At 47.1% G+C, this 12,931-nt stretch overlaps 1 protein-coding gene across 5 annotated transcripts in view; it reads left to right on the forward strand.

The window, feature by feature from the left end:
* Positions 1 to 328: 328 nt before the first annotated feature.
* The window catches only part of LAMC3 (laminin subunit gamma 3), a 45,185-nt gene continuing 32,582 nt past the window's right edge, over positions 329 to 12,931 (forward strand). For all 5 annotated transcript variants that reach the window (XM_073314279.1, XM_073314280.1, XM_073314281.1 and 2 more), the window contains exons 1-3: positions 329 to 726; positions 10,145 to 10,449; positions 12,282 to 12,412. In XM_073314279.1, coding sequence (XP_073170380.1) covers positions 348 to 726; positions 10,145 to 10,449; positions 12,282 to 12,412 — 815 coding nt within the window. In that variant the 5' untranslated portion in view covers positions 329 to 347. The remainder of the gene's footprint in view (positions 727 to 10,144; positions 10,450 to 12,281; positions 12,413 to 12,931) is intronic.

Genomic DNA, 12,931 nt, shown 5'->3' on the forward strand with positions numbered 1-12,931 from the left:
GAGGCTCTAGGTGCGCCCCAACCACAGCCAGGGCCAGACACTTTTGGGGTATCCCTTGGCATCTATAGGCCATGGAGAGAAGAGGGGCTGTGGCCTCTTTCCGTCACTCCACGTCCAGTGAAGCCTCCATAGACCCTGACGTCAATCGTGGGCCAACAGAAGGTGAATACGTTGTCTTGGATTTAAAAATAAGCCTGTTTTTTGGCATTTCCATCAGCATCCACAAGATGGAACCTGGAGCGAGTGGATCTGAGAGCGGGGCTGCTCTGGCAAAAAAGGAGGGACCTGCCAGAGTCTCCAGAGGCTGTGACTGAGAGAAGGAAGCTCAGTGTCCTCTGAGGCTCGCCATGGCACAGGCTCCTTGTCTGTGTGTCCTGGCCTTGCTGTCCCTCGGGCCGTACCCTGCCGCAGGGGGCATGGACTCCTGCTACGACCCGTGGGGGCGGGCACAGTACTGCACGCCCGCCTTCGAAAATGCAGCGTTCGGCAGGGAGGTGTGGGCAACCAACACGTGCGGCTCCCCGCCTGAGGATTACTGCCTCCAGATGGGAGCCCGGGACACCACCAAGCTGTGCCACCGCTGCGACGCGGGAGACCCCTTGCTCCACCACAACCCCACCTACCTGACTGACTTCCACAGCCAGGAGCAGAGCACCTGGTGGCAGAGCCAGTCCATGGCCTTCAGGATACAGCACCCCAACTCTGTCAACATCACCCTGCACCTGGGTAAGCGCGACCGGAACCGCCCTTTCCCAGGGAACCTTCTGCTTTCAAGGGGCCTGGCCCAGAGTGGCAGGGGCTGCTGGAAAGAGAAGGCCCTTGAAGTGAAGAGGGAGTTGGCTGGTCTGGTCGTCTAGGATTATCCCCCCCCTGCCCCGAGAGAGAGCAACATTATACACATGTATAGATGAGATTAAAAATGTGAGCTGGACCTGTGGGAGGAAGGATGGCCCAGTAGTTGGGGCATTAGTCTGAAACTCAGGAGAGCCAGGCTGAGTCCCCCACTCCACCATTCCTTGCGTGACCTGCATCTTGGCAGGGGGTTGGACTAGATGACCCTGATGGTCCCTTCTAACCCTGTGTTTCTATGATTCTATGGCTTTGGCCCATGGAATTAGAGGGATGACTGCAGCCCACCTAGGCATTCCCATGCTGGCTTTACACTAGTTAGTGTGGATAAAAGGAGTGGTGAAGATGCCCCCGTAAGGGCCAACCATGCAAGTATGTACCCAGAGTCCCGGTCAGGCTTGTACAGCCTCTGTGCCCTCGTCTTCACTGCTATGTTTAGCCATGCATGTATGGCTAAAAAAGCTAGTGCATGTATGCATGTTGCAGTTGCCCCTTGGATTGCAGTGTAGACGTACCCTTAGCCTCTGCATGCCTCAGCTCCCTATCTATACAGTGGGGATAACAGCACTTCCCTGCTTCTCAGGTGCTGTGAGGATAAATGCATTGAAAGCTGTGAGTTTCTCTGGCGCTGCGGTGATGGGAACCAGATAAGAACCTTTCTAGAAATAGCTGGGCCCATAGTGAAGTGGGGCAGGGCACTGGAAAGCGGGGTTTGTTTATGGCGAAGGGGGGACAGACTGCATAGGGCCCTGCCGACTGAATGGGATAATGTGATCCAGAAGGCATGTGAGTCCCAAACTGGCAAAACACCTTTCCCATGCTGCCATTTGCCAGCTGCATTTGTCCAGCCTCAAAACAACTGTGAAAGGATCATAGACTGTATCCTAAGTCTTTGCACTTCTATAGCACTTTCCATCCGTGATTTTATGAAGAGTAATTAGTGGAGCTGCATTCAGCCCCTGTGCCAACCATCAGTATTATGATCTCCAGCTCACAGATGAGGAAACCGAGGCACAGAAAAGTGAAGCAACTTGCCCAAGGCCACACAGTCAATCAGTGGCAGAGCAGAGAGTAGGTCGCAAGAATTTTGGCTCCCAGTCCAATGTGGTAACAACAAACCCCTTTTTTTCTCTTGGGGAAAAATCATTATTTTCCACAGAGTTATATGTTGAATTAAATGAATTGCACAGGTATGTAAAAACAGATGGGATTCTATATAGCCAATAACACTTGGGTATTCAAAGTAGTCACCAACAGTTGAAGGTGTATGGTAGCTTGTGCTTCCTATTTAAAGCATCCGATGAAGTGAGCTGTAGCTCACGAAAGCTTATGCTCAAATAAATTGGTTAGTCTCTAAGGTGCCACAAGTACTCCTTTTCTTTTTGCGAATACAGACTAACACGGCTGCTACTCTTAAACCTTATTTAAAGCTGTGTATTATGGGCCGGGGTCACCAATGTTCTCCGTCAGTTTTACACTAGTGTGTATCTCCATTGACTTCAATGCAGTTCCAAGGGTGTAAAACTAAACTAACATGGTGGTGAATCAATTCCTATGGGGTAGGTTTTCAACTGGTGTAAAGGAGCATAGCTCTGATTTCAGTGGAGCGATGCCAGTTTCCACCAACTGAAGATCTGGCCCATATATTTCAGATATTCTAAAACTGTCCCACTTTTTCAACAGTTAAAATGTAAGGGCTTATGCCTTCTATTATAAATAAAACTGAAAAGGTTTCCCTGCTATATAAACTCTCCTGGCAATTAGCCACCTCCGCAAATATTTTCATTCTTTCATATCCTGCCATCCACATTCTGAATACAAGAGATTACAGAGAGTCATTGTTGGAGCTAAACAAATAATAAATAGTAATAATAACAGCCAAAAGCTGTCAGAGTGTGTGTCTGTTTAGCTTGGGCTACTCTTGGGGGACATGCAATGGTGCATTTCCCAATGGAAGCAGTCGATAGCACCGCTCCTGCAAAGCCATCAGGGTGGAAGGTTCGTGCTGTGGCCACTGATTCCTAAGGGAACAGTGGCGGTAAGGGCGGAGGGAGACAGGAGCAGCTTGTTTCCAAGAGAGGTCACTCCTTTCCCAGCCCCCCGTGAACAGCCAGGCAGACATCTGTTCTGAATCGCCAGAAAGTTAGGACTGGGCTTCCTGCCTGGGATGAAAGGCGACGCTGGAGGAGCCGAGAAGCGCTCATTCCATGTTCCACCTCCATAAAACCCGGTTTTTCCTTTTACAGCTTCATAGATTGTAAGGCCATAAGGGATCACTGTGATCATCTAGTCTGATGTCCTGCGTAAGACAGACCCAAGACTTCTCGGAACTAATTCCTGCTTGAACTAGAGCAAATCTTTTAGAAAAATATCCAAACTTGCTTTGAAAAAATTCCAGTGATGGGAAATCCAGCACAACCACTGTTAAGTTGTCCCAACGGTTCACTACCCTCACTGTTAAAAACTTTTGCACCTTATTTCCCCTGTGAATGTGCCTTGTTTCAACTTCCAGCCAGTGGATCTTGTGATAGCTTTGTCTGCTAGACTGAAGATCCCTCTGTTATCAAATGTGTCTTCCCCAAGTAGGTATTTAATAGACTGTGATCAAGTCATCCCTGAACCTCTTTGTTAAGCTTAATAGAGTGAACCCCTTGAGTTTTTCAATATAAGGCATGTTTCCCAATCCCTTAATTATTCTTGTGGTTCTTCTCTGACTTCTCTCCAAGTTTTTTTTCCCCAACATCCTTCTTGAACTATCAACAGCAGAACTGGACACAGTAGTCCCACAGTGGTCACACCAGTGCCACATAGAGGTAAAATAACCTCTGTACTCCTACTCGATACTCCCATGATGAAACATCCAAGGATCACATTAGCCCTTTGGCCACAGCATCAAACTGGAAGCACATGTTCAGCTGATTATCCCCTCAAATCCTTTTCAGAATCATTGCATCCCAACATAGAATTCCCCATCCTGTAAGTATCACCTACATTCTTTGTTCCTAGATATGACTTTACATTTGATCTTATTAATACGCATAATTGCTTGCACCCAGCTTTCCAAGGGATCTGGATTGCTCTGTGTCAGTGTCCAGTCCGCTTCATTATTTACCTCTCCCCCAATCTTTACCTGCCAACTTTATTAGTAATTATTTTATGTTTTCTAGGTAATTGATAAATTACCTTGTTAAATAGCATAGGACCCCACTAGAAACATACCTGATGATTCCCTGTTTACATTTATATTTTGTAACCTATCACTTAGCCAGTTTTGAATCCATTTAATTGTGCCATGTTTTTGTATTGTTTTAGATTCTTAATCAAAATGTTGTGTTGTACCAAGTCAAATGCCTTACAGAAATCTAAGTATATTACATTGCTGTTATTACCTGTATCAACCAAACTTGTAATCTCATCAGAAAAGATGATGAATTAGTTTGAGATCTGTTTTTCCATAAACCCATGGTAATTAGCATTATTTATATTACCCTCCCTTAATTCTTTATTAACTGAGTCCTGTATCATCTGTTTTTTGACTGGCTCATCCTGTTTACCCTTTTAAATATTGACACAACAGCAGCTTTGTGTTAATCCCCTGGAACTTCGCTAGTGTTCCAAGAATTATTGAAAATCAACATTAATGGGCCAGAGTGCTACTCGGCCAGCTCTTTTAAAACTTCTGGATGCAAGTTAACAGGACCTGCTGATTTTAAAAATGTCCTGCTTCAGTAGCTGCTTTATAACACCCTCCTTATAATCTATGAAACATCTCTCTGTGCCTAAGAGGGGGAAGGAGGAGCCAGTTTGACTCTTAAGGGATGGATCCTTGTGTAGCAACTGTTCATGTCATTGAGGACTAATGCGTGGTTTCTCCATCTGAGGGTACAGCTGAGAGTGTAGGTGGATGTGACACTTACATATATACTCAGCCCATCTATAGTCCTTTTCATCCAGAGACCTCAAATAGTTTTACTGACTTAAACAGTTTAGCCTCCCAGCCCGGTGGATCTTTCTCATTTTACAGATAAGCAAACTGAGGCCCAAAGAGTAAGCAGCAGAGCTGGGAATAGCACCAGGAGTCCTGTTTCCCATTCTCCTCCTCTACCCGCCAGATCGTGCAACGTGCAGTGCTCATTTTCTTCCTCTATGCACAGTTTGCTGCTTGTCGGTTCTTTTACTCCTCCCCTCCCCTCCCCTCCGCCCCTGCTGGGCTACTAACGGAAAATCCTTATGTGCCAGAATTTTTGTTGGTGTTAGCCACGTCTGTAGTCAAATGAATTATCCAGATTCTCACAAGAACACAGTTTGGCCCATTAATTTTATCCTAGTGTCTTGGGCCAAGAGCAAACTCCAAAACCTTCTCTGATGTGCAGTCTTTTATTAATCTGATAGCCTGGAGATTGAACCTGGGATCTCCGATTCCCGCTGCTCCCACCGTCTGCTACTTAGCTGGAATCCAAGCTGATTCTGTGAGGGTCATTCAATGGTTGTTTATTGACACAGTGCAGAGACCAGCTCCCCTCCTAGAGGAAATTGTTTTGCGCATTGACAGCTGTGACCTCCTGCCATTTTGGTAAACGCCCCCAAGGAATTTCCTGTCTGGGAATAAACCCACCCAGGGTGTCTGGAATTCCACCCCAAAGACCTTCAGGAGTCCTACATGAGACCAGGGTGTGAGTCTTTCCCAGGACAGGCAGGACATGGGCATCATCAAGGCAAGCTTCAACAACGCTGCCCGTCCAGTGTGCCTCTGCCAGGATGGATTGATTTAAATCACCAATTTTAATCATGATTTAAACAGCATGGAGTTAACCTTGATTTAAATAATCAATTTTTAGTCTTGATTTGCACTTGTACTTAGTTGTTTTTTTTTTCCTAAAGAAGACTTGATTCTCATTGGTTGGTAACCACTGAATCATGTTGATTTGCAACTAAATATAGCTTTAGCCTAAATTTGGTGCTGCTTTTTTTGCTAACCAGAACAATACACTGTATCTATACGTATTTCTTTAAGCAATTATATAGCTTAACATACATGTATTCAGATTTGTAATTTTTACTTTTTTTATTGTTAGAAATGGTGATTGATACATTTCTTATTTACTAGATGGGAATTATTTCTTTTACTCATGATTTGCATCAAGCTGTTTGGAGGGAAAATGAAATTAAATTAATGCACAAAAACATTTAAATTTTTTAGAATTAGTTAAATTAAACCTTAAATGTGCTGGATACACAAGAAAAAAAGTTAATCAAACCATCTTTTGCATTTAAAACTGACTGACTTATTAAACAAAGGAAGTGTTATCTGTAGTTAGTGAATTAAGATGATTCTTTCTGATCACCATGTCCTTCAAGATTTTAGAACTAGTAGATCTCATCCCCTCACACCTCACTTTCATCCATAAATTGGGAGAGGAAAACAATTTTTTCTAATGTTTCAACTCCCACCGGGTTTCTTGACTTTGAATGAATTAGTCATTGAACTGAACAAGTTGAATAAACTGAAATGAAGAATATATTCTCACTGCATCTGCAGAAGAGGCCAATGCTGTCAAAAGCTGGTTTTGTACTTCAACGAATGGTGGTTCCAGGTGCTGAGCCAGTGACTTCCACCAGCTCAGTGCTTTGACTTTTGCCTAAAACTTTGTCAGCAAACATGTACTGCCTAATATTAATTTCTGAAGTTTAATTTACATTATCTTAATCGATCATAGTAAGTTTACCCCATAACATAGGTTATCATAATTTCAAATAGGTTTATTTTTTAAAACAAAACTGTATTTAAATTAACCAAAAAAATCTGAAGATTATTATTTTTCATCATCCAATTTTATCCACCGTGGCCTCAATCTGGACCTGGAGGGAACCACTACTTGGGGTGAGAGGTCACCCGCCCCACCCCAGCCAATTCTGAGCCTCTGCAGAGAACACAAGTCAGAGCCAGTTGTCATGGTGGTTTGTGTTCTGCCTCCCTGGGAACTAGACTGAGACCCACCAAGTTAAAGAAGTATGGGCTGGATGAATGCACTATAAGGTGGGTAGAAAGTTGGCTAGATTGTCGGGCTCAACGGGTAGTGATCAGTGGCTCCATGTCTAGTTGGCAGCCAGTGTCAAGTGGAGTGCCCCATGGGGTCGGTCCTGGGGCCGGTTTTGTTCAATATCTTCATAAATGATCTGGAGGATCTGGTGTGGTTTGCACTCTCAGCAAATTTGCGGATGATACTAAACTGGGAGGAGTGGTAGATACGCTGGAGGGCAGGGATAGGATACAGAGGGACCTAGACAAATTGGAGGATTGGGCCCAAAGAAATCTGATGAGGTTCAATAAGGATAAGTGCAGGGTCCTGCACTTAGGACGGAAGAACCCAATGCACAGCTACAGACTAGGGACCGAATGGCTAGGCAGCAGTTCTGCGGAAAAGGACCTAGGGGTGACAGTGGACGAGAAGCTGGATATGAGTCAGCAGTGTGTCCTTGTTGCCAAGAAGGCCAATGGCATTTTGGGATGTATATGTAGGGGCATTGCCAGCAGATCGAGGGACGTGATCGTTCCCCTCTATTCGACATTGGTGAGGCCTCATCTGGAGTACTGTGTCCAGTTTTGGGCCCCACACTACAAGAAGAATGTGGATAAATTGGAGAGAGTCCAGCGAAGGACAACAAAAATTATTAGGGGTCTGGAACACATGATTTACGAGGAGAGGCTGAGGGAACTGGGATTGTTTAGTCTGCAGAAGAGAAGAATGAGAGGGGATTTGATAGCTGCTTTCAACTACCTGAGAGGTGGTTCCAGAGAGGATGGTTCTAGACTATTCTCGGTGGTAGAAGAGGACAGAACAAGGAGTAATGGTCTCAAGTTGCAGTGGGGGAGGTTTAGGTTGGATATTAGGAAAAACTTTTTCACTAGGAGGGTGGTGAAACACTGGAATGCGTTACCTAGGGAGGTGGTAGAATCTCCTTCCTTAGAAGTTTTTAAGGTCCGGCTTGACATAGCCCTGGCTGGGATGATTTAATTGGGGATTGGTCCTGCTTTGAGCAGGGGGTTGGACTGGATGGCCTCCTGGGGTCCCTTCCAACCCTGATATTCTATGATTCTATGAAACCAAAGGAACTCTCACAAAAGACATTAGAAATGCATTATTTCTCGCAAGAGCGATGAGTTGGAAGCAGGTCAGTGAGCACAGAACCCAGCTGCAGATAAAGCCTCCACTAGGATTAATTTAGAAAGCTCCCAGAGGGTGGAAGGCAACCAGAGAGGAACAGCAGAGTTGGAAAAGAAAGAGAAGAGAGAGTATGGGTACAACAGCCACGCTGGGCCTGATCCTCAGAGGTGCTCAGCCTCCGCTCCCACTGAACTCAGTGGATATTCAGCACTCAGTGCCTTTCAAGAGTCATCCTGTAAAAGGGGTTGTCTCCAAGGGGGAGCAGTTGCTGTCAACGTCCCCTAACGCTTGCTGCCTTCTTGCAAGGTTATCAGCAAATCTCTCCCGAAGACAGAACTGCAAACAGTAGTCAGGTTTCTGTGATGACAAGAGAGAATCTGGGCACTGCTGATCCATGGCAGATTCTTCCCCCCACAGCCCGGCGGTAGCCTGAGTTATCTCCGCTCCCTGACAGCATTCTTACAAAGTCACAGCCCATAGCCGACATAATTCATATGGGTCCAATTAAAGGCTGGTTTTTCTTAGTCCCCAAATAACCCGTCTAACATTCTGGACTCATTATCTTTTCCAACAAAGCCCAAACCTTGTAGCGGATTGTTTTGTACTATCAATAGTAGTATAATTATGGAAGAACCAGCTCTCGGAGTTGAACCCAGTCCTTTGTCTCTGGCAATTAAGCAGTTTGATATTTGTATTATTTTTTCTCACTAATGTTTTCAATAAGCAATTGTAGTGGTGGATTGACTGCCCTCGGGGACTGGACCCCCTCTGTTTATCCTCGCTGCAGCCTCCTCCGCACGCTGCTCTTTCAGCGGGTGGTGTCAACCTTCACTCAAAAGGCCAACAAGGGAGCTGAGTCTCCATGGTCCACCGAGTCCTTCAGCTCCTTTCCTAATGCTGCCCTGAAGGAGGCCAGTTGGTGATGGTGGGCCTGATTCTCCTCTCCCTTACGTTGATTTTACAGCAGTCTAGCTCCATTGGACAAGCTCTTCAGCTGCTGTAAATCAGCGTAGCTCCGTTGACTTCACCGTCTGAGGAGCTGGCTCATTGACTTCAGTGAAGTTCATTCCTGAGTCTCATGGGTGTGAGTGAGCTCAGAATTGAGCCTTTTTGTGTGTGCGCAGGATACTTGTCTGCTGGAATCTGGCTTGAGACCCAGCAAACCCATTTTGCAGAGATCACCAAGCAGCTATTAGGTGGCAACGACCTCAAGCTAGGCTGGATTTCGGCTGGCACCTGAGAAGCTGAGTGTCTGGTCTGGGTCCCAGCTCTGATCTTTTGACCTGGATGGATTGGCTGCTTTTTAATATCCAGCATCTTCCTTCCCATCATTGGCATGGACCAGCACTGGAAGAGCAGCTGCAAAGCTGTCTTTGGGCTGACGCATCTCTCTGTGTGTCAAGAGAAACAGACAGAGAGAAAATAAACAGGTTGCTTGAAACAGCAAAAGCAGGAGCTATCAGGGACACTGGGCAGGCTGGGTCGCTCTGAGCTGGTGTTGTCCAGGGGAATCCAAGGTGCGACTGGCGTCCGTGTGAGCAAGAATTTCCTGCCTGGTGTTGACGTGGGGCATGTCCAGGAGAGGAAACATTTGGTCATCCCTGCCCCATCAACTGGGGACGGACCTGTTCTGATGGCTCATTCCTCTGGGGTAGCATCTCTGTAAAACATTCCCTTTTCTAGCATTTAAAATGTGGGTGTGAATTTTGTGCTGGTAAGAAGGGTGTCAGAATGACAGTCCTGAAGTCCTCTGTGTATTCACAGAACACCTAGAGCACAGGGCTGGGCCTCAGGATTCCTAGGTTTTATCCCCAACCACTTCAGTAATTCCTTTCCCTTGGAAAAATCACTTCATCAGCTCTCTTGAACCTCAGCTTCCCCAGCTGTAACACGGGGACAATGTTACACCTCCTCATTTAGAAGCAGCTGTCACAGGTTCCTCGTGGCACAACATATGGGGTTAGCATGGGCAATAAGTCAGTTACCCCATGACATGAATGACCTATGTCAGCAGATTTTGACAAGCATTTGTAGCTCCTGAAATTGGTGGTACCCAAAGAGAGATGTACAGACTGTGGATGAGCTCTTGGCACCTAACCACGTTGCCTTCTCTTCTCCTCCTTCTTCAGGGAAGTCCTATGAAATCACCTATGTGCGGCTGAAGTTTCACACAAGCCGGCCAGAGAGCTTTGCTATTTACAAACGCAGCCATGTGGACGGGCCCTGGATCCCGTACCAGTACTACAGCGCCTCCTGTGGGAAGACCTACAGGAAGCAAGAGCGGCAGTACCTGCGGCCTGGTGAGGATGAGCAAGTGGCCTTCTGCACTGAGGAGTTCAGCGACATCTCCCCGCTGAGTGGAGGGAATGTGGCCTTCTCCACCCTGGAGGGCCGGCCCAGCGCCTACAGCTTTGACAAGAGCCATGTGCTACAGGTACTGGGCTCAGGGTTGGAGGCAGCCATGTGTGTCCAGCAGACCAGGTGGCTCAGGGGAGCTGGCATTGGGAACCGTGTTTGGAGATCTGCGATATTGTTAGTGTTCAGGTACCATATGGGTGGGCACATTAGAAAGATCTGTTCAGATAAAGGGAGATTCCGCTCTTAACTCCATTCTGCTCCGATGTGAGTGTATGTGTGTGTGAATGTACAGATGTGCAATATGTTTCTGAGCTGGATTTATAGGGGTCTGATGGACCGTGTTCAGCTGGCCCAAACTCTGATCCACCAAGCCCTTGGTGAATAACCTCCAGCACCCTAGTGGAATGGATCGTGCTAGGCTGGCCTTAATCCAGTTCTTCCAGACTCTTGCTGGCTAACCCCATTCCCAACACCATTGGGAGGTCTGCACTGGAACTGGAAGGTGTAATTTCCAGCGCGAGTAGGCATACCCGCTCTAGCTATGCCTGACCTAGTGTACTAAAAATAGCAGCACGGCTGCGGTGGACGTGCGGCAGGATGGGCCAACTGCCCTGAGTACGATGCTGTCCGAGAGCCTAGGCACATACTCCAATGGCTAGCCCTTCAGTCGCCATGGCTACACTTCTGTTTTTAGTGCACTAGCTCAACCAGAGCTAGAGTGGGTATGTCTACTCAACTGGAAATTACCAATTCCAATGTAGACATATCCTGGGACTCAGAACATTTAGTCTTCGTTCAACTTCATAGTCTAAGGTTCTCCCTCATTTTGCTACCAATATTGGGAACTAGGGTTGTGTCCAGGTACCAGGCCTAAGGTTGGACCACACTGTGCTCTCAAAGGGACTTGAAGGTGGTGGAAAGTACATATTCAGGGGGCTTAGTGGAGAGGATACATCCTATACACTAGCAGCAGAACGTCCCCTTCAGCTCCCGTCAGTTCTTCCATGCAATATTAACATTCCAGTCTCTGGCTTTATATCATCTGACTTTGTGGCAGCTCCTTCAGTGAATCTCCTCCTGACCGGAACCCTCGGAGAGAGGACTTTCACAAATGTCAGATCTTCCGCTCCAGCTCTGTGCAGAGAACGGAGGTCTCTGATGAAGGGGTGGGGATGGGGGAGAAGTAGAGAAGCAAAAAAGTTCTCTCTTCAGAGTGACCCCGCTGGTGCCTGCTGCTTGCGTGCCCTGGGAAGACACAGAGCAATGTCCTTATCATACTCATTCTCCCAGAAGCAAGGAGGAAAGTTGTTTTCCGTAAATCACTCAAAAGCTAGCCATTACCAGCTGTGACCCAAAATGGACCTGGACCAAAATCCCAGGTCCAAACACACTTGCATTTTGAAGACTTTGGATCCTAAATTTTATCTCATCCATCCATCATTCATTAAGTCACCTATCACTGTGGGATCTGAGCATCTTCCATCTCAATGGGTCCAATCAAGCCCAGACCCAAACTTCCCAAAACATTGGCTATTTTGAAACTGGGATCCAGTGTCAGGTCTTGGGGCCCCTCTCCGCTGCCAGCCAAATGGGGAGAACGTTTCAGGGCCTCCCTCGGCATGGGAGGACATGGTGCAGATGGAGAGAAGACAAGTTCATGCCACACCTGGACTGCACGATTTCTGGCATGTGCATGTGCGTGTCTAAGCAGCATGAGGGTTCGATGAATTAAGGAGAGGACGTAGTGCTATACACATGGTGGTTCCTCAAGGTGGTGTGGTGGTTCTGCTGCCTCCTCTGCTCCCTCTTGTAAAGGGGCTGCTGACCCTCCCCCGCACCCCCCCCCCCAGGGTGATGTGTTCGCTTGGGCCACTCACCAGCTGCTCTCTTGTGGCCTGAACTCCTCAGGAGTGGGTGACCGGCACTGACCTGCTCATCTCCTTGAACCGGCTCAACACATTCGGGGACGACATCTTCAAGGATCCCAAGGTGCTGCAGTCCTACTATTACGCCATCTCCGACTTCTCGGTTGGCGGCAGGTAAGGCGTGGGTGGGGCATGGGGAGAAGAAGTGGAAGGAAGGATGTTCTTGTGGTAAAGGGATAGGACGGAGAGTCAGGACTCCTGGGTTCTGCCCCCAGCTCTGAGACTGTGTGATTGGGACAAGCCATTTAATCCAAGTCCTTGTTCCTCAGTTTTCCCATTTGTAAAATGGAGATGATGGTACAAAGGGAGGATGTGAGGCTTAAAGCCTTTTGAGAGCCACAGATGAGAGGCACTTACACTCCAGTTCCCCCCTGTTTAAGCAGCGCAGTCCCTATTTTGCACATGGGGGTTATAGTGGCTCACAATCTAAAAAGGAGACAACAGTGTAATACTGTTTCAAAAAAAGCGAACATCGTTCTGGGCTGAATTAGCAGGAATGTAGCAAGCATGATGCAAGAAGTCATTTTTCTGCTCTACTCTGCCCTGATAAGGCCTCAGCTGGAGTTCTGTGTCCAGTTCTGGGCAAGGCGCCTCAGGAAAGATGTGGACAAATTGGAGACAGTCCAGAGGAGA

The sequence above is a fragment of the Lepidochelys kempii genome, chromosome 16 (genome assembly GCF_965140265.1).
Source record: "Lepidochelys kempii isolate rLepKem1 chromosome 16, rLepKem1.hap2, whole genome shotgun sequence".
NCBI classification, from domain to species: Eukaryota; Metazoa; Chordata; order Testudines; family Cheloniidae; genus Lepidochelys; species Lepidochelys kempii.